This window comes from Eurosta solidaginis, chromosome 1 (genome assembly GCF_040869045.1).
Source record: "Eurosta solidaginis isolate ZX-2024a chromosome 1, ASM4086904v1, whole genome shotgun sequence".
NCBI classification, from domain to species: Eukaryota; Metazoa; Arthropoda; class Insecta; order Diptera; family Tephritidae; genus Eurosta; species Eurosta solidaginis.
In genome coordinates, this window is record NC_090319.1 from 221,351,008 (window position 1) to 221,370,276 (window position 19,269).

General features: G+C 36.5%; 1 protein-coding gene across 5 annotated transcripts in view; it reads left to right on the plus strand.

Annotated features, from left to right (window-relative positions):
* LOC137237028 (xylulose kinase) overlaps positions 1-19,269 on the plus strand; it is a 1,135,242-nt gene that overhangs the window by 127,187 nt on the left and 988,786 nt on the right. For 4 of the 5 annotated variants that reach the window (XR_010948766.1, XM_067760167.1, XM_067760168.1 and 1 more), the window contains one exon: positions 14,296-14,417. The exons of the other annotated variant lie outside the window; for it this stretch is intronic. Coding sequence is in view for 1 of the 4 variants with exons in the window: in XM_067760167.1 (XP_067616268.1) it covers positions 14,296-14,417 (122 nt within the window). In the remaining 3 variants the exon portion in view is untranslated. The remainder of the gene's footprint in view (positions 1-14,295; positions 14,418-19,269) is intronic. 5 annotated transcript variants of the gene reach the window in all.

The following is a 19,269-nucleotide window of genomic DNA, read 5'->3' on the forward strand; positions in this document are numbered from 1 at the left end:
CTATTAGTACAAGTAATAAAAAATACCATTAAAAATATAATTATATCATCAAATACAATTGAACAAACTCTACATTTCTATACAATATAGTACAGGTTGTATATTTCTCGATATAAACAATGCCTAAAACATCATTTGCGTTTTGCCGGACAACGTGGAAAAACTACAATTTAATTTTCTCTAAAGTTCAAAATGATGAACCCTTACTAAGGTAGGCACCTTGTCGTGAGTCTGAGGGCTTAGCCGAACTGCATAACGTCCGACAATGGGGCTGAGCGGTTTAGGGCATCTACGCCGTTTCGCTTCATAGGAGGGCGGCGAGATGTCGGTGATCAAGAACTGCCAACCCCCTAATCCAGGGTGTTATGCGGACCCTGCCTGTTCGGCAGTGGCATAAGAACACATATTAAAAACAACAATTTATATGCACTTCTAAAATTTGTAGCGTTTTAATATCTGCAAGAATATTATTGATTAATCTATCTACATATATATATAAAAAGAAGTGTACATTTTGATTGTCACTCCATAACTCGAGAACGGATAGAAAGATTGAAATGAACTTTTTAGGATAACTTAATAGGAAGCCGGAGAGTGTTTGTGAAAAGTTTTTTTTCGGGAAGTGGACCAGGGACCGATTTATTCTAATCTGTCGTATATATGGCTCAATTTGCCTGAAATTTGGTATGTAGGTAGCGTTATATCTAGAATAAAATGTCGGATAATTTTTCTTCCGGGAAGTGGACCAGGATGCATATTGGTGACTAGGGTCTCGAGAAAGAGAACAAAAAGTGGACCCGGGCGCCCCTCGAATGTGTTTATACAATATGGATATCAAATGAAAGCTGCTGATGAGTGCTTTAGTACAGGGTAGTTTTCATGCCTATCGGTGACTAGGGTCTCGAGATATAGGCCAGAACGTGGACCCGGGCACCCCTAGAATGATTTTATACAATATGGATATCAAATGAAAGCGGTTGATGTGTGCTTTAGTACAGGGTAGTTTTCATACCTATTGGTGACTAGGGTCTCGAGATATAGGCCAAAACGTGGACCCGGATACCCCTAGAATGTGTGTGTATTTTGGATATCAAATGAAAGCTGTTGCTGAGAGCTTTTAAGTAATTTTCATGGTGATATTCGATTTAGTCGCATCAACCTGGCAAAACTGATAAATATGCATGCGAAGCCGAAATAAAGACATGAATTAATAATACCTACATACCTATTTACATACGTCCTATTCAATTTGCCTGAATTTGGTATATAAATTTCCGATGCTTTTTTCCGAGAAGTAGACCAGAGACGGACTGGGACTGGGATTAGGACTGGGACTGAGACTGAGACTCGGAGTGGGACTGGGACTGAGACTCGGAATGGGACTGGAACAAAATACATACCACCCTCTGGGACTGCCAATAAGATATGAAGAAGAATGAGAAAAACTTGAGAGAAGAGAGAAGGAGAAGGAGACTGAGAAAGAGAAGAATGAGACGAAGATGGAGATAGATGAAGCGAAAAGCGGAGGGAAGAGTGAATACAAAGATTAGGGAAAAGTGTAGAGGGGCGAGGGAGAGTTAGACGGAAAAGCTTATTAAAATGTATGTAGGGCAGAACAACGTCTGCCGGGTCTGCTAGTACAATATAATTTAACAAAATCTCCCTCTTACTTATTCATGCTTTTCTTCGTCCGTTCGTTTTTAAAAGAACCGGAAATCGCCAATATTACAAAGAATTGAATTATACAATATTCACAGTGGTATAAGAATTGAAGTTACAATATAATAAGAGTTACCATACGAATAAAAAAAAGGAACTTAAGTTTTCTTTGGCTCAGTTGGGTCCGTAACATTCCGCCCCCCGTGAATCGGAGGAGCATCAGTGATTTGAGGTTCACTCCTTACGTCCTGTACCGCTAGCTTTGAGGCGGGTCTGCATAGATTCCCACCTTTTGCTTTAACCAGCGCCGATCTAGCTTGACCAACTGACCGATCTAACTTGATCAGGAGCAGGATACACCTCCAGAACTATTCCACGTTTCCATTCGCCTCTTCTTTTCTTGTCGTCGCAGACGGCTTAACTGGCTGTTGCCACTTGATGCGCTAGTTAGAGTTGGCAAATATTCCAACATCCACCTGCGCCAGAATGTTTGTTTCAACCGCTGCACAATTTGCCATTGTTTTTGAAGACACTCGGGTTTTGAGAAATCAGATGTTTGAATGTAGTTTGGGCAGCCTAGAATGAAGTGGTTAGGATTTATCCCGAGTCAACGCTATCGATCGATAAATTTGTGAGCGGCCTGGAGTTTACCAGGTTTTCAGCTTCAATAAGCAAACTGTGTAATGTTTCTATTTGTGGCGCTACTTCCTTTAATGTAAATGATAAAACTCTCTTTACACGCGGACCATACGCTCCCATGCCCCTCCAGCCGATTGATTAGCTGGCGAGTTAAATATCCACTCAATTCCGCGCCGACTACACTCTGCTTCCAACCTCTTTTCAACGCAAACCCATACAATTTTACTTGCCCCAAATGAAGTTTGTACCTCTGTCGCTGCGCATACGTACAAGTATGCCTCTGCGTTTCACGAAATTCTTTAAGCGTAAAATTACGGCGTAAGAAGATAGATCTCGTGCTATTTCCAGGTGTATAGCCCGAACTCTAAAGCACGTAAATAGTGTTACCCATCTTTTTCTAACGCCGGCGGCCTAAATAGTCTAGGCCAGTGTACCCTAACATACGGCGTAAGTCGATGTATGGGGATTTGTCCCATTAGTGGCGGATTCGGAGCTGCTGACTTGTTTTTACAAAGCTGGCATTCATGCTGTACTGACCGAAGGATGTTTCGTATATTGGGTATCCAATATTTGCTTCTAATAGCGCAAATGATGGCTTCTTGATTTTGATGATAGAACATCTCATGATAATGACGAGTAATTAACCGTGCCATCGCATGATTTTTTGGCATTATAATTGGCCGTCTTGTATACATTGGAAGTGATTCAGCATTGTCGATTTGGCCACCCAGTCGCAGTACTCCTTCGTCATCAATCACCGGCGTTAGACAAAAAAGTTAACTGTTCTTTGGCAGATCTTATTATTTCGGAGTAAAACAATATCCTCAAAAAATGCTACTTCCTGCCCGAACCGCACTAGCATATACTCCGTCTTTTTTAACTCGTATGCATTGGAAAATGCAAATCTTACACAGGTCATAACTCTCAAAAATTTGTAATAATTGGAATACTTCATAAATGGTATTACGTCTGCATCGGCTTGGATGGTGAAGAGCTGCTTTTTCCGTTTCTCTTCTTCTTCTGAAATAACTGACACTTCTTCTGGCATAACGGGCCAATTTTTTCCGGGCACTCGAGGAACGATGGTCCGAGAATCCACCTAGAGTTCGATGAAAGCCTAACTTCCTTCTGCGGTCTGGTCGCATCATCAGCTGTGTTTTGAGATCCTGGAACCCACCTCCACTGTAGGACTTCCGACGAGTGAAGAATTTCAGGTATTCTATTGGACATAAATTGCGTATAACGTCGCGCATCGGAACGAAACCATTGGATTACGGTCTTTGAAACTGACCAGAACACTATTTTTCGTAGCTTTACGGTGTGACTGCTTTAATTCGCGTTCCCAGAACTGCAGACTGAAGCTCCAACCGTGGGATCGATAACGGCTTCATTGGGCTGCAACGGGATTTCCCAACAACAAAACTAACTCGTACTTGGTTTGAGTGGCATATGCGCCAGTATGCAACGGCTGCGTAAGCGAGCTCGCTCGCATCGACAAATAAACGCCACTGATTATCTGTTGAGAGATCCCCGAAATTTAAATGATAACATCTGGTTATATTAAATGCTGTTAGCGCGGTGAGGGACCTGTACCAATGATACCAGGTTTCGTTAATTTCATGTGGTATGGGCTCATGCCAGTCTATATTTAACTACCATAACTTTTGCAGCAACATTTTTGGTACTAATGTTATGCTAGAGAAAAACCCATACGGATCAAAGATAGACATTGTAAGGCCCAACAGTTCCGCTTTAGTCGGACGTCGAGTTCCGTCCAAAATTTGCTTGGGTATTCTTGAAAACATTAGCTTAAAAGTGAATGCATCGCGATTTGCATCCCAGTGCATGCCTAGCACTTTCTCGCAAATTGATTCACCACTACACATATATTTCGTAGTATTAGTGTATTCCTCCGGCATCGCCTTTTTGTAAATTGCTCGCAGAAGTTCGTTTGAGTTTGACACAAAGAGCCTTATCGCGAGTTTTATTTTCACCCGAAAATATTCACAGTTTTTATTCACCCTATCGCAGAGGATGCCGAAACAATTTTTCGTGTTCGAAAAAGATTTCACCTTATCGGCAACTCTTTGTTCGGGCGAAATGAACAGCGGGGAAACGCAAATTTGTTCACTTATATTTTACAGGCGAACGAGACGAAAACAAAATGTAAGTAATTTTTTGTTTTGAAATTTGTTACTCTTATAATTATATGTACTTTTATTATTAGAAATAAATCAATAAATAATGCACAATCGGAAGCTGAGTGGAAAAAATTGACATTCCTGTATTGCCAAGTATGTAAATTATATTTTTAGCTTACAGTGAATCATTTAGCTCCAAAGGGTTAGAACTGTCCCTTAATTGTCTCCGAATCGCTTTCAATTTTATAATCTCGCGCTCAATCAATACCAACATAAATGCAATACTAATTATTATTTTATAAATTTTTTATTTAAATTTTTGTTGTATTGTAAGGAAATATATGCTTGGTTGCAAAATTTACACAATTGTAAGTAAATTATTTGTTCACTGCTAATTCACATCAGCTGTTTCGAAGTGAACTTTTGTTCGCCCGAAATTGCCGATAGGCGGAAAAAGTTCACCCCAACAAAAGAAGTGAAGGCGAACACTTTTCCGCGTGAGCTTCGCGATAAGTGTGAAAGCCTCGAAGTTCGAACCCAGCTTTTTGGTGAATGTCAGTTACCTGCTCTGTAACGCGTATAGCTTCGTTTGCAGTAGAAAAGCTGTCCACATAGTCGTCTACATAGTAGCGATCAACAATCGCTTCTATAGCACGCGGATACTCGCCTTTAAATCTATTCGCATTCAGGTTTTTTACGTAATGGGCCGAGCATGGAGAACAAGCGGAGCCGAAAATCATTGCAACTATAACGTACACATCAGGCTGTCTCGCATGATCACCCTCTCGCCAAAGGAATCGCTGAGAATTTTGATCTGGCTTGCGTATACTCACGCGGTGGAACATTTCGCGAATATCTCCACAAACGGCAATCTTGCCTTCGCGAAATTTAAAAAGAATGGAGTGCAATGACTTTGGCTGATAAGAATCGGGCCCTTTCATGAGAACTGAATTTAGCGAAGCTCCATTTATTTTTGCAGTAGCATCGAAAACGAGTCTAGGTTTCTTACTTTTATTCACGTGGTACACAGCTAAATGCGGTAAATACCATGGTCGCTGATCCACATGACCGGCTTCAGTTGAACTCAGCTTTCTAGCATAACCCTTATCTACGTATTCGTTTATCTTTTCATTATACCATTTGGCATAACTTTCATCAAGCATCATTTTTCCTTCTACTATTTGGAGACGTTTTAACGCCATATTGTAATTTTCAGTAAGCTTCACGTCATCATCTTTCCACAAAAGTCCGGTCTCATACCTACCATCAATTAACTTGGCTGTTTCTTCAAGTATTTTTTCGCCCCTAATATCACTAGCAGATTTTATTTCAGGCAAAGCATTTGTTTGGTAATTCTCAAACATAAGGAAATCATATATTTGTTTTTGTAGCTTACACATATCATTTTCTTCGATATGCACATGACAAATGGTAGTGTTATCCTCCCTATTCTCATTGGAACCAAAAAGTCTCCATCCTAGCTTTGTCTCGTGAGCCAAATAACCTTTAGCAAAGTTTACAACACGCAGGGGTCTAACTAAATTGGTATGTGACATACCGATTAAAATATGCGGTACAGCGTTTTTATAGCTCCCAATAGGAATATTGCTGAAATCTTCATAGGTTTGTTTAAACTCTTCGGCACATAAACTCTGTGGGGGTAGAAGTAGTTGCTTTATTGTACGTACATCTTTCATGTGAAATCGCGTTGACTCGTGTGCGCTAGAAATTTCAACTTTCACTCGCTTTGATACTTCTGTTGTCGTTTGGTTATCAAACCACTTTAAGTGCAACAAATTACTTGCACCTCTCAAACCTATACGATTGGCTATGCGTTCCTCTAAGAGTGTAACCTTCGACCCATCGTCTATAAAATCCATTACTTCCAAGCTGTCTTTTGTTCAATGCAGTTTTACTGGCAAAAATTCAAGCAAAGTCCACACTCGTTGTCTTTTTGCAAGATTTGTTTGTTTATTTTGAGATTATTGTTTTGATGATTGTACTTCTCACATTCGCTAACAGTTGCCACAGGTGATTCTGTGTAAGCGGAGTTACCAGCATGTAGGGTTGCTGTTGTGTGGTTAATGAGTAATTTATGGTGGTATTTACGGCAAGCTGATACACCACATTCACGCCGGCGAGGACAATTCTGCATGTTGTGGCTTGTAGAAAGGCAAGAAAAACATAATCTATTCTTTTTTACAACTTCCCAACGTTTATTATAATCGGCGTATTTGAAATTAGTACACTGGTACAATTTCTGATTCGAATTACAAAACTGGCATCTTTGTTTTTCTTCACCTATCGTTAACACTGGTCTTGTAATTCTATTACTTTTTTGTGCAAGCTGATCTCTGTTTGTTTTTGACGTATTAACTTCAGTAGCCATAGCGATGTATAAAGACATTTGTTGCAACCAGATGCTAAATTCTTGTATAGTTGGATATGGTTTATTTATGGCGAATATGTGAGGAGCCCATTCTTCTCGTTTATTTTGCGGCAGTTTGATTACAAGCTCTTTAAGTAGCATTGGATTCGAGAGGTGGGCGATGCACCAGCATTCTCGAGAAAGGCAACAAGATTTGAAACCATTGTGGACAAATTAAAAATTTCGCTGATATTTTTGAAGCTGATAGCAGGAAAGCCTCGTGTCTTAGAGAGTTGACTCCCAACTAGCAACTCAGGGCGGCAAAATTGACTGTCAAATCTCGCAATTTTCGCATTGGCGGTTGATTATACGACGGTGTCCACGTTATTTGATTGTTTACTGGCAAATTATGTGGGGTGTATGTAGGGGCGTTTACTTCGGCAGAACTAACGTTGGGTAAGTAAAATGAATGTTATGCGATGACCAGCATTGGCGTCGGTTGTGAAAATACTGGCTGAGACTGGTAGCTCGGCGAAAGAGGTGACGTTGGTGTGAGTAGAAATTTGCACTTTATTTAGATTGACGGTAGAATTTATCATGCGTATGGAGCTTTCGTCGGAACGATTGACGTAGGCGTTACTTACAGGAGTGTTTGATTGTATTGTACGACCGGCAAAATTATCATCAGCGGCTGGAAAATACGCGGAGTAGCCTATTGCGCTAGTGGCGGCGGGTGCGTTGGCGTGGCTCATGTCGGCAAGAGAGACGGTGACTTTTGATGTGTTGGCAGGTGCACCTAATTGTGTCAATGAAAGTGTTTGTTTCAAACATAACCTCTCCTTCTCAGAAGCAGCAAGAGAAAATTGCAAATTCTTTATTTGTTCCTGTAGTTTGGAAATTGCATCCCTTTGGTCGATTACGGTTGGATCCACCCCCTCCTCATTTTCTGAGTTATGTTCGGAATTTGTCATATCTATGCTTGCACTATCGGTTGAACAAACTATTCTGTTTCGCAAATTGTATCGTGACATGCGTTTTAGAATAAATATTAAAAATTTCTTCAGTGGAATAAGAACACAAATATATTAAAAACAACAATTTATATGCACTTCTAAAATTTGTAGCGTTTTAATATCTGGAAAAATGTTATTGATTAATAGAATATAATTTAACAAAATCTCCCTCTTACTTATTCGTGCTTCTCTTCCTCCGTTCGTTTTTAAAAGAACCGGAAAGGGCCAATAATATAAAGAATTGAATTTTACAATATTCACAGTGGTATAAGAATTCAAGTTACAATAAAATAAGAGTTACCATACGAATACAAAAATGAACTTAAGTTTTGTTTGGCTCAGTTGGGTCCGTAACTGTCTATTGGACGATATGCAGTCAGGGGATATATTCGGCCGTTTTCCAACGGAGCCTTCCCGACACCGGGCGACCTCGGGCTCTCATCGGGAGGAAAAGTTTGGTGGTCAGCGCGCGCGGATTTGGCGTTTTCTACGCGCATACAGAAGGAAGGGTATGAGGTGCAGTCATGGTAAGCAAACAGCTGCATTCATATATGCTGCCTAATTACACTACTGAGGACCTCGCAGTGGTGGTCGTCGAGCAGAAGAATAAGCAGGCATCCTGTTATCCTGGCATCCTGTTATGGCCCATACTGCGGAGGGTCCACCGGTGGAGTGCAAGACGCTAGTATAGGACGAAGGGCTCAAAGGACGGTTGGTCATAGGCGCGGATGCAAATGACCACAATGCGTGATATATCAAGGTATGATTTGATAGTTCTTGCTAGGCCATCCTTCTTCGATCATACGTATATCAGCTTCAGAATCTCCCTAAAGAGGTAAGAGAAGGGAGGAACCTGTAATGTTGAGAAATGTCCTAGCACATACTTTTCTTGTCAGCAGGCAAACAATGTGTAAACAAAAGAAGTATAGAAGCAAGAAATATTAGCGACATCTATGCGTGTATACTAAAATGAAACTGCAATAACCCATCAAGCATGAATTCGCCGGTGATCAACAAACGTCAAATATGTATACATATGTACTTACATACAAATTAGAGTTTGAAATATAAATTGTGGGTTGTCTATTGAAAATAGTAATTTTAAATTGTAAACTAATTTCCGTTCCCTTAATTGAGTATTAAAGTGACTATGTTTTATTTCAAAACACATATATATAAAGAAAAACCTGACGAAGAAGAACGCAGAGATTTTTAAGTAAGAAATGCTTGTCAATTGAATGTCCATATATATATGTAACTTTAATTCTATAGAACTGTGAAACTAAATTGAGTTATTTTAATTTCTTTAAAATTGTAACTAGGCCCTGAAGAAGACCACAATGAACGGTCGAAACGTCGGCAATAAAATAATAAAGGCGTTTTTTAAAATAGAGTTTTATTGGCTTAAACATGGTTCTAAATTTAATATCATTTTCAGTCTGTTATAGTCCACTTAAACACTATTTTATCTCTAAAAAAGTATTTTAAATTTAAAATGACGAGCCCGATTTTAATTTATTAAAACAGGTTTTAAGTTGGTGGGTTGCTGTCAAAAGTTGCGATAAATTAAACAATTTGTTATTTAAACGCGATGAACGTAAATGGAAGTGTAGACAAGCAAATTAACGTCAGGAGCTAATTTATTTTACCTAGAATGCGTATTAATATGTTTGTGACGAAAATTACACAATCTTAAAATGTGGGATGGTTACTTGGCTCCACATATGCGAAATCTTTAATTAAGACTATTCCTCATTCAAAGATATTTGTGAGTTTTGATATTTTAGTGTCTTTTGAGGGGAAAGTAGCATCCTATACTGATTTTGGCATTAAATTTAGAAATAAATATTCAATGGAAGGAATTATTTACCACAGGCGTCGATTTTTAATACATGTCAAAAAATTTCGGGAGAGGTGTCAAATTACGCGTTTTAATTTCGGAAGCAATAATCCAAAGGCGGCAAAATAAAATTTTACTTTGTTAAGATATTTTTGCAAAAAAAAAAAAATTAAGACTTTCATGTGGTTAATGTAATTTTGGTGATATTGTTGTACACAGAAAAGAACTAACTAAAAAGGCGTTACGCGCTAATACAATTTTCACCAATTTCGCAGCCGTTTGAGGGTAATTATTCGGTTTTTTGTGAATATCTATTAATAAAAGAACATGTTCTTATTTCCGACTTCTAGTTATTGAATTAAATAACAGAATTCTTGAATTCAATTCTGCTCGCATTTCCTTTTGTGTCTTCTATTCCCCTTTACATTTGCCAATTCCTCTTAAAAGAAAGCGTGAAATAAAACACGGAAAAAGACAGGAATTAGCAACAAAAATTTAAGAACTGCTTGGTACGGGCGCTGTTGTACTATTTCCCTCCCTTATCAATGAAGAGTTCAATGATTTTCTAATGTAAAAGGGACTTACACTTTGCAGGTCCATGTACAATGGCTCAACATTCTAGGTCACTTCTTTCCTATGGAAAACTATACTAAACTCCGTTTATTTATGCTGACTTTGCCAAGACAAACCTAAATTTGATTTAATCTGATTATCATTGAATGTCCTGCATTCTTATTAGTATCGAGGTTAGAGATATCCCTATTCGGTTTCGGGTCTCTTAAATTAAACGGCTTTAACGGTTAGGGCCACCTAACATTTAAGGTTTGCATTTTTTTGGCCGTCACACCTGTCTTAATGCAAACAACTTTTTTTACAACATTCTTACAAACTATATAAACTATTCAACATGAATAAGAGTGTATGGGTGGATAGCCTTGTTGCTTCCTTTGCTTTAAGGAGCTCAAATCCGCTTTTAATAACGAAATTAAGTAAATTTTCTTCAAATAATTTTAAATTGACGGCTGCTAAAAAACAGCGAATTTTTACAAAACGTTTGCTAATAACTTTTAAATAGAATTGAATGATAATTATCCGCCACCGGATTATGATCAAAACGCGTTTTCAGGTACTCCTTTGACAATTTTTGTGGTATTGTAACAGTTTTTGTCAAGTAAAAAATTATCATTTTTTACACGTGTAGTCAAGTAACCACGGTTGTAAGGAACGGTGTACTTTTAAAATTTCTACATACCGCCAATCAATACCTTTTTTCATGCGGTTACCCTGTCCATGCTTATTTTAGCTGGAAACTGCGTTTAATATGTCTATGGCAGACCAAAATTTTAAATCCCATTTTTAATTTTAGGCAAGATTTTAACTAAAGAGTATTTTAGTCAGCGACTATGATTACGGGCCATGGTGTTAATCGCGGCCGTAGAGAGAAAATCCGGGCCCGGGACTAACAAATTAACGGGCCCTCTATAAAAAATCCAATAATACGTTTGATTAACTTGAATTAATGACGTCTCATTCATGAATCATTATTGATAGATTACATCAAAAAATTTTTTTGCCACATCAACTAAATGATTTTTGGACTAAGAGCTGACAATAAAATTAACACAGAATATTTACTATTTATACTATTTTATTGTAGCGTAGAAATAAAATTCTCTTTTAACAGCCACATATTGTTTCACATAATCTTTTCTAGTTATTTGGTAAAATTTAGTATATTTCTGATAGATTTAATGGTGATTATAAATTTAATTTATTCAATATAGAAAGTTCGGATATCAAAGAGTGGCTTTACTTGCTTTTTTCGCTGCAAAATTTTTATAATAATATCAAACTTTAACTGTCTTGCCAAAACGGATTTAACACAAAGCGTGGCAAGTCCTGAAACTCGCTCTTGAGATGAACACGATCTATGAAAGTTTTTGATTCTTGAAAGGACGCTGAAGGAACGTTCTGCACTAGCTACAGTGACAGGTATAGTGCAAAAGATACGTAAAGCAACACAAATGTTGGGGAAAATTGTACAGAGATTTTGAACATAGATGGCATTTAGCAATTCCAATGGTGACAGACCTTTATCAAAATTTGCTTCGTAAATGTGTTTCAAGTGAATTATTTCGCATTCTAAGCTTTGAGAAATGTCCGACTTGTATTTTTCGACACATTTTGCTGCGCTCGCCCGAACCGTAGTTTCATCCATGTCTTCAAATTTCCACAAAAGGGAAAACGTCTCGCTCAAATTTCTCGTAGCTGCAAATCGTTCAGTAATGCCAGTGATTACGATCTCGATCACCAGGAATGTATTGTTTTTAAAATCAGACTCTGAATCATTCGTAATAATCTCATTTAAATTATCTTCAGAACGTCTTTTGGGTTTTATCTTTCGAATGTCCGGAAACTATGGCGAGATGTTCAATTGAATAGCAACTGTTTTGCATTCGTTTAAAATTGTTTCCCATTGGTTCCTTATCAACTTCAAATCAGCTAATATGGCATCTAGATGTCGGACCTCAACATCTATGTTGACGTCTCTAGCTTGGAGGACCACGATTCTTTCATTAATGGTAGTCAGTATTTTGAACCAAATTGAGGACAGCAAGATACATTCGAACTTGTTGATGTACTTGAGAATGCCGGTAACATCTCCGTATGCTTGCGCAGTCAGATTTGGCTTTTGTCTGAAAGACTATGAAGAGAGCTCGGTACATTTTTTTTGAGGATCTCCCATCTGCTGCTGAAAATAGTAAAATATTTTTGTACAACTTCGAAGAAAGTAATTGCAGCCGTACAACATTCTGCAGCATCAACACCACATAAATTGAGACTATGGGTTACACGAGGCGAGTAATCAGTATTCGAGTTCTTGTCGAGAATGTGACGTAGTGCTCCGTTGTAAGCTCCTTTCATATTGGCGCCGTTATCGTACCCTTGTGCACGACAATCTTCAATCAAGTATGACAAATTAGATCAGCGATTTTCTGACCAGTTTTTTGGTTACAATTCACCAAAGCCAAAACCCTTTCTTGAATTGCAAAATTTGGTGCTTTCGAATTGAAATGGAGTTAGCGCAAAATGAATGTAGTCAACGTGACTAGCATCAGGCATAGCATCAACGATAATAGCAAAATACTTGGCTTTCTTGCCTTGATCTAATATAGTTTCCCTCACGTGCTTTGCACAAGTTTCTATAAACTCTTTCTGAATGTCTGGGGAAAGATAGTGAACTTGTAAACGTTTGTGCTGCTGTTGTGAAATCCTAAGTTTCTCCAAATGATCTTTAAGTATCGCATCGTATTGGCTTATGAGATCTTAGATGCCCAAAATATTTCCATCGTTTCGTTCACCAAGGTATATACTTTCGCCTTTGAAAGCTAGGCCTCTTTTACCCAAAAATAAAATAGTGTCCAAAATTCTATATAAAATTTCTTTCCACTTTTGCGTTTCAGTGATTAGCTGGTCATTGATAAGTGTATCAATTGTAGCCTCCTTTTGAATTAGATTTTGTAAAGATCGCCATTGAATATAACATTCAATGTGATCTTCAGCATTTTCGGGTGATAGCAGTTTATCGTATAGCTTCTTCCATATCTGGAATTTCGAATATCCGCAGAACAAATTTTAGGTTCATTTAAAGTATTGCTGCTTAATAGACGATTTGGTAGGCAATAAAAAGCATTGCTACTTGCACTCCACACTAACCAGTTACGTTCCACTTTCTCTCCATTTGGCAAGGTTCTGTTTAACGACGAGATAGGAAATGCCTCGTCATGACAATCACGTGGAAAAATAACAGGACACTTTTGATGACCTCGACGAATTATTTCGTTGACTTCTTCTGATCGCAAAAACTCATTATTCACGGTACCGATATCGAAGTCGTCTAAATAATCTAGACTTTTTGAAGATGAACCTTCATCAGTGTCACCGCGAAAACTTTACGATTTCGGATTCATGTAAACATACATTTCTGTTTGATATTTTTATCGTCTCTTCAGGCCCAGGCAAAAAATCATTATCAATATTCGTTGCTTTTCAAATTCGGCTTAAAATTTCCACATGGAACAACTAAATACTCTCCTGAATTAAAAAAGTTTCTTAGTACCTCTAAATCGCGGGCCCCTGAGAAACACATTTGTGTTTGATGTTTTTATTGTCTCCTCAGGCCCAGGAAAATGTCATTATCAATATTATTTGCTTTTGAAATTCGGCTTAAAATTTGCACATGGAACAACTAAAGACTCTCCTGAATTACAACAAAATGGCTTAGTACCTCTAAATCGCGGGCCCCTTGAGAAACCCCGGGCCCGGGGGAATCCCCCGCCTCCCTCTCGTCGGTCCTGGTGTTAATTGACTGAACTATGTTGATCTTAAACATGTAGACCATCGGCACTTGGTGAAGTGTCGGGGAAATTTATCGAGGTAAAGTATCGATACTTTACTTAGTACTTGGAAAAAAGCATCGAGTACGAAATACTCGAGCATTTTTTGGAAAATTATCGATACTACTCACTTAGTACTTGTATCGTTCAATCACATGTACGCCACTTAAAAATAGACATAAGGGCCTTATTAACATTTAAATTTTTTTGAAAAATAATCACGTAATTTTTCTTTTAGCTCAAAGCGGTTCAGCTATCTTCCAAGCTAGAAGTTATTGCAACCTCTGAGGTGAAATTCGATTCTCACTTACCCGAGTTCCGAACGAGCGGTGGCGTGAATTTCGGAACAAGAACAAATGAGTAAGTAAATGAATTTTATGCTGCCGTCCTAATTAAAATGTAGGTATCTACCATGATTCAATTACTATAGGTTTGTTCTCCAGTGATCACAGAGCTTTGACACTTCCAAGTTTAAAATTCTGGACGTGTTGCTTTTACGATATAAGGAAAAAGGGGAATAATTCAATCCCCCTCAGCGAAAATTTTATTAGAAAAGTACCTTTAGTAGTATATTAGCCGTGATAATAAATTTTAAAATGCCAACAGGTTTTGGTGGAAATAACTAATTTTCTACTAAATATTTCGTGAATTTATATATAGTTGTTTGTTTGGTCATTCTTTCAGAATTTGTTTGAAGGATTCCGTACGTCAGAATTTTACTCAAAAATACACTATCTCAAAATTTGTTTCAAAAGCACCCTATCTGAGCATAAGTTCAATGCATTTTGACATAAGAGGGAGTTAAGGAAAATCATTGTGAGATAAGGCGTTCTTCAACCTAATTCCGATATAGATCGTTTTTGTGACAAATCCTGAAATGGGAAATTTTTGAAAAGTATTTTGAGATAGGACGATTTCGAATTGGAAGCAGCCGCAATGAACTGACAAAAAAAAGTTTAAGAAAATGGTTTATTGACATAGAACTTTATATTCCGGCCTTGACTTTGGCAGAAGAGTTGATATTTTGTGCGGTCCTGCTACACAGGTAGTATTTACCTTTTTATTTTGAAATTTCGGAAAGCTCTTTTCCGTTTAAGTATTCATGGAAGTCTTCCGGATAAACCGTTAATTTAGAATATTCGGAACACGTTTGTTTGCTACTACCTCACGAGGTCCGAATATTCCAAATAAGTATATACATAATATTCCAAATATAAAACGATTCCACAAATTCTTAAATACAGACGAATGTTCCGATCATACGGGATGAATAAATTAACACGATCAATGAGTACATCTCGTTATGGCATCGCCATTATTTACTAATGAAATTTATACATGAAGCGATTTACTAGTCGTGTTTTTGACGTTTAACGATGAATTTTGAGTTGGTTTAGATTTCGTATATTCATAGATTTACGAAAGTGCACGATACATTGGTGTCCGTACTTTTCATAAAACCTATGTTCAGTCCCACTAATAGATCATGTCATGGTTAAATGGTCATAAAATAAAAAAAAATATTCTAAGGAATTATGCAGTTCAGTACTTATCTGTTATATATAAATTAATTGCTTCCTATTTCTACTACTAATATTTTTCGAAAAATCGTAAAGTAACAACACAGTTAACAGATGTCAACTCGATTTGGGAGCAAATTGGCTGCAATTGTCAAAATATTTGTCAGCCGAACAAACCTCTTGTGATTGAATCATGGGTATCTACATTCTTAGGTGACACGTAATAGTGTTAATGGAATTAGCGTCAGTTGACATTAATTCGCTTTGGAAGGAGAACTAATGTCAATGACATTAATTCCAAATTCGAAAGAGAATTTATGTCAGAACTATGTTGGAATCAACGCCATTGACTTTAATTCTCTTTACAAAACCGAATTAATAACAGAATAACTTTTTGTCGCCATTGACAATAATAATCTTTGCAAAAGCGAATTAAAGTTCTTCCAATGGACACCACCACCGAACTTTGGAATAAAAGTAGCACACATTTTGATTATAAATATTAGTTGTCTTTTGCAATGCAATTAAAAATTTTTAATGGGTTAGGTTAGGTTGAACTGGCCGTTCAACAGAAATTAATACTCGTGAAAATAATTTGATTCTTATTAATAAATAACTTTATTCACACAAATTTACATTCTCGAAATAATTTTTTTTATTAGTAAGACAATATCGATAGCGAGTGGTACAAAATGGACTTGTAGCGGCAGCCTGTTGGTTAATGCAGGGTTAATCATATTCGAACATCTACGTAGGTATCTGTGTGCTTACGCCAACAGAGCTATGTATACATGTGTTAGTAACTGGTAGAAAGCAAACACATGTATAGAGATGTACGAATATGTATCTGTTAGTATATGTGGAGATAGTTCGTGTAAATTTGTAGATACCGTATCCCGCCAATGTCAGATTGTGTGTGTTGGGTTCTTCGTCTTTGAGTGAAAAAGGAAAACGGGAAACTTTCAGCTTGTGGGGATTGCTTACGAAATGAGCAAACGGCTTCTTTCAATATCCAAAGTGACTTGAACATAAACGAAATTGTTTAGTAAAATTTATTTTAAAGTGCCAAAGGTTTTTTAGTTTGGTTTTTTTCTTTTCCCGTTTTCCGTGTTAACGGGCCTACAAGTAGCGGCCCAAGATAAGGAACCAATATTCCGTACCCTGTCCAGCAGCTTAATAGGTGAGTCCAGTGAAGCCCTTTTTTCTAAACCCCTGTGCATGTGAATTAAATAGTGAAAATAAATCAAAAATAAAATTTAAAAAAAAATTAATAAATTAATATAAAATAATCATATAAAATGATACAATAAAATAAAACTGCGAAATAATAATAAAATACCAAATTTCTAATGATAATGTGCATATTAAGTAATATTTAAAAATAATTTCCCTAAAATGAAAATAAAATACAGTTAAAACATAATTTTAATAAAATTAAAATAAAGTTTAAATAAAATTAAAATAAAGTAGCATAAAATTAAAAATAAAATAAAATAAGATAAAATAAAATTAAAATAAAATTAAATTAAAGTAAAATTAAAATGAAAATAATATAAAAAAATAACAAAAAATTTTAACTAAATGAAGTAAAAATTAAGTGAAATTAAATACATAAAATAAAAATAATATTTGAATAAAATGATAAGTTAGTACACATGCATCCCTTAATTTTTTTTCTGATTCCTTTATATTGTGGTCCCTAAGTTATTTTGTTTCCCCTCTGATTAGGAAGCCAGGCTGAAGTGCATATCAGCACAAAGACACAACCTAACAGACTAATATTAAGTGAGAGGAAGAAGAAGAAACACAGTACGGTGCCGGAAATCACAAAGAGACAGGTAGAGCCTCCATTCGCGCCTGTCCCGGCACCAAAGAGGATTTTGGATGATACATTTATTGCAGCAGAGGAGAATATCGAAGAGGGGAGGAGGAGCAAGTCTCGAGCTACTGCCGAGCAGAGATCAAAAATTACTTATCTATTTTCTTGTGGGCATTTTTTTTTTTTGGTTTGAATTGCGTTTTTTTTTATTAGTCTGTTCTATTGAATACTATTGAGTTAGCCGTAGAGTAATTTAGTTGAATAATTTTTGTTTGGTTTCATTTTTAATTTTTAATTTTTTTATCTTTTTTTGCACCCTAATATTAATATCTCACTTTCAATTTCGTAAAATTCTTGTTAAATTTTAAGTACATATGTGAATTTATGTGTATATAGACACATATATGTATGTCACCAAGCCCCAATTCGGCTATTTTTCCTTTTTGTAGGTAATGGCGTTTTTATTTTTTTGTTTTTATTTTGACCAAAACCACTTGATTCTCTTTTAATTTCCTACCTTTGCTTTGCCTATCTTCTCAGTAAATTTTTTCCTTCTATCACATAATTCTTTTTCGCATATTCGCTTTTGACCATTTTGTTTTTTGTTTCCTTTCTTTCTTGGTTTTTTTCTTATGTACTTAAATTCCGTCAGGTCAATAGAGTTTTTTTTATCTTCACAAAGTTCACGCTAGCCACCTCTTTTGCAATATCAATCTTGATTTTTATCCATAGCTTTTTTTTATTTTTTTCTATTTGATTACCTTTTTATTTAGTTATTAACATTTTTTTTTTCCGGCACAAGAAAAGGGAGGAAATATTTTACTTCGATTCGGACCGCGACCGCATGTCCGAATAAAGTCAAAACGAAAATATCTTCTCTCCCACGATCGTTGGTAGGTTGGAAAAATTTCCACATTGAATCCGCTCATAGGTATATGTCAGTTTATGTATGCCCTTTTAACTTTTCAGCCAACCCCTCTCTCTTCGACGCAGGCGCCTTCGTTTCTGGATAGATCGTTGAGTGCTAGTTATTAAGTTATGATAATGTTTTCTTACACTATGTATATACATAAACATATATATATATACCATACAATTGAGCGTATGCATAACAGTGGCGGTACGATAAATCCGACTTTTGATTTTGGTGCTTTGACAATTTTTTTTCTAGTCCTCGCGAACCGTGACTTTAAAAGTTCCCTTTTTTTCTTATTAATCATTTACCCTTGGATTTTTATTATCTTGCCCTCTTTATTTTGATCGTTTTGGCTTTTTTTCATATTTTCATCTTGAAGTTTTTTTTCATTTATAAAAGTATAAAGCGGTATATAAGTACATACATATACTAATCTATATACGTATATATATGTATATATAAATTGGCCTAGTCTAATTATTTTCCTTTTTACCAATTATTTGAATTAGTTGGATTAAATTTGTTGAAATTGAATTAAGTATTAGAAATAAATTTCATTGATAAAATAGTTATTTTTTTTTGTGGATTGTAAATACCTTTTTTTTTAATATATTTTTCGATTGGATTTCCACCTTTTTCTTTTTTTTTAGTTTATTGCCAATTAATTTCGTTTTGTTAAATAAACCTTATTGATCTACAAGTTGAATTTACCAGTTATTTTTTATTTACACCTTATTTTATGGGTTGAAGTCATTTCAAAAATGTCAGGTTAATTAGGCATCAATTTGGTGTGGGTGTTGCAAGGGTGTATTAGAGGAGACGTAGATGTGAGGTTACCGTGACAGACTAGACAGATTAGGGACATGGGACATTGACGGACGCGGACACATGTCAGGCTAAGGGGGCGTTGCTAAAGTTTCGGAGTCAGTGCAACGCCCAAAGCTGCGTCAAGGTTAT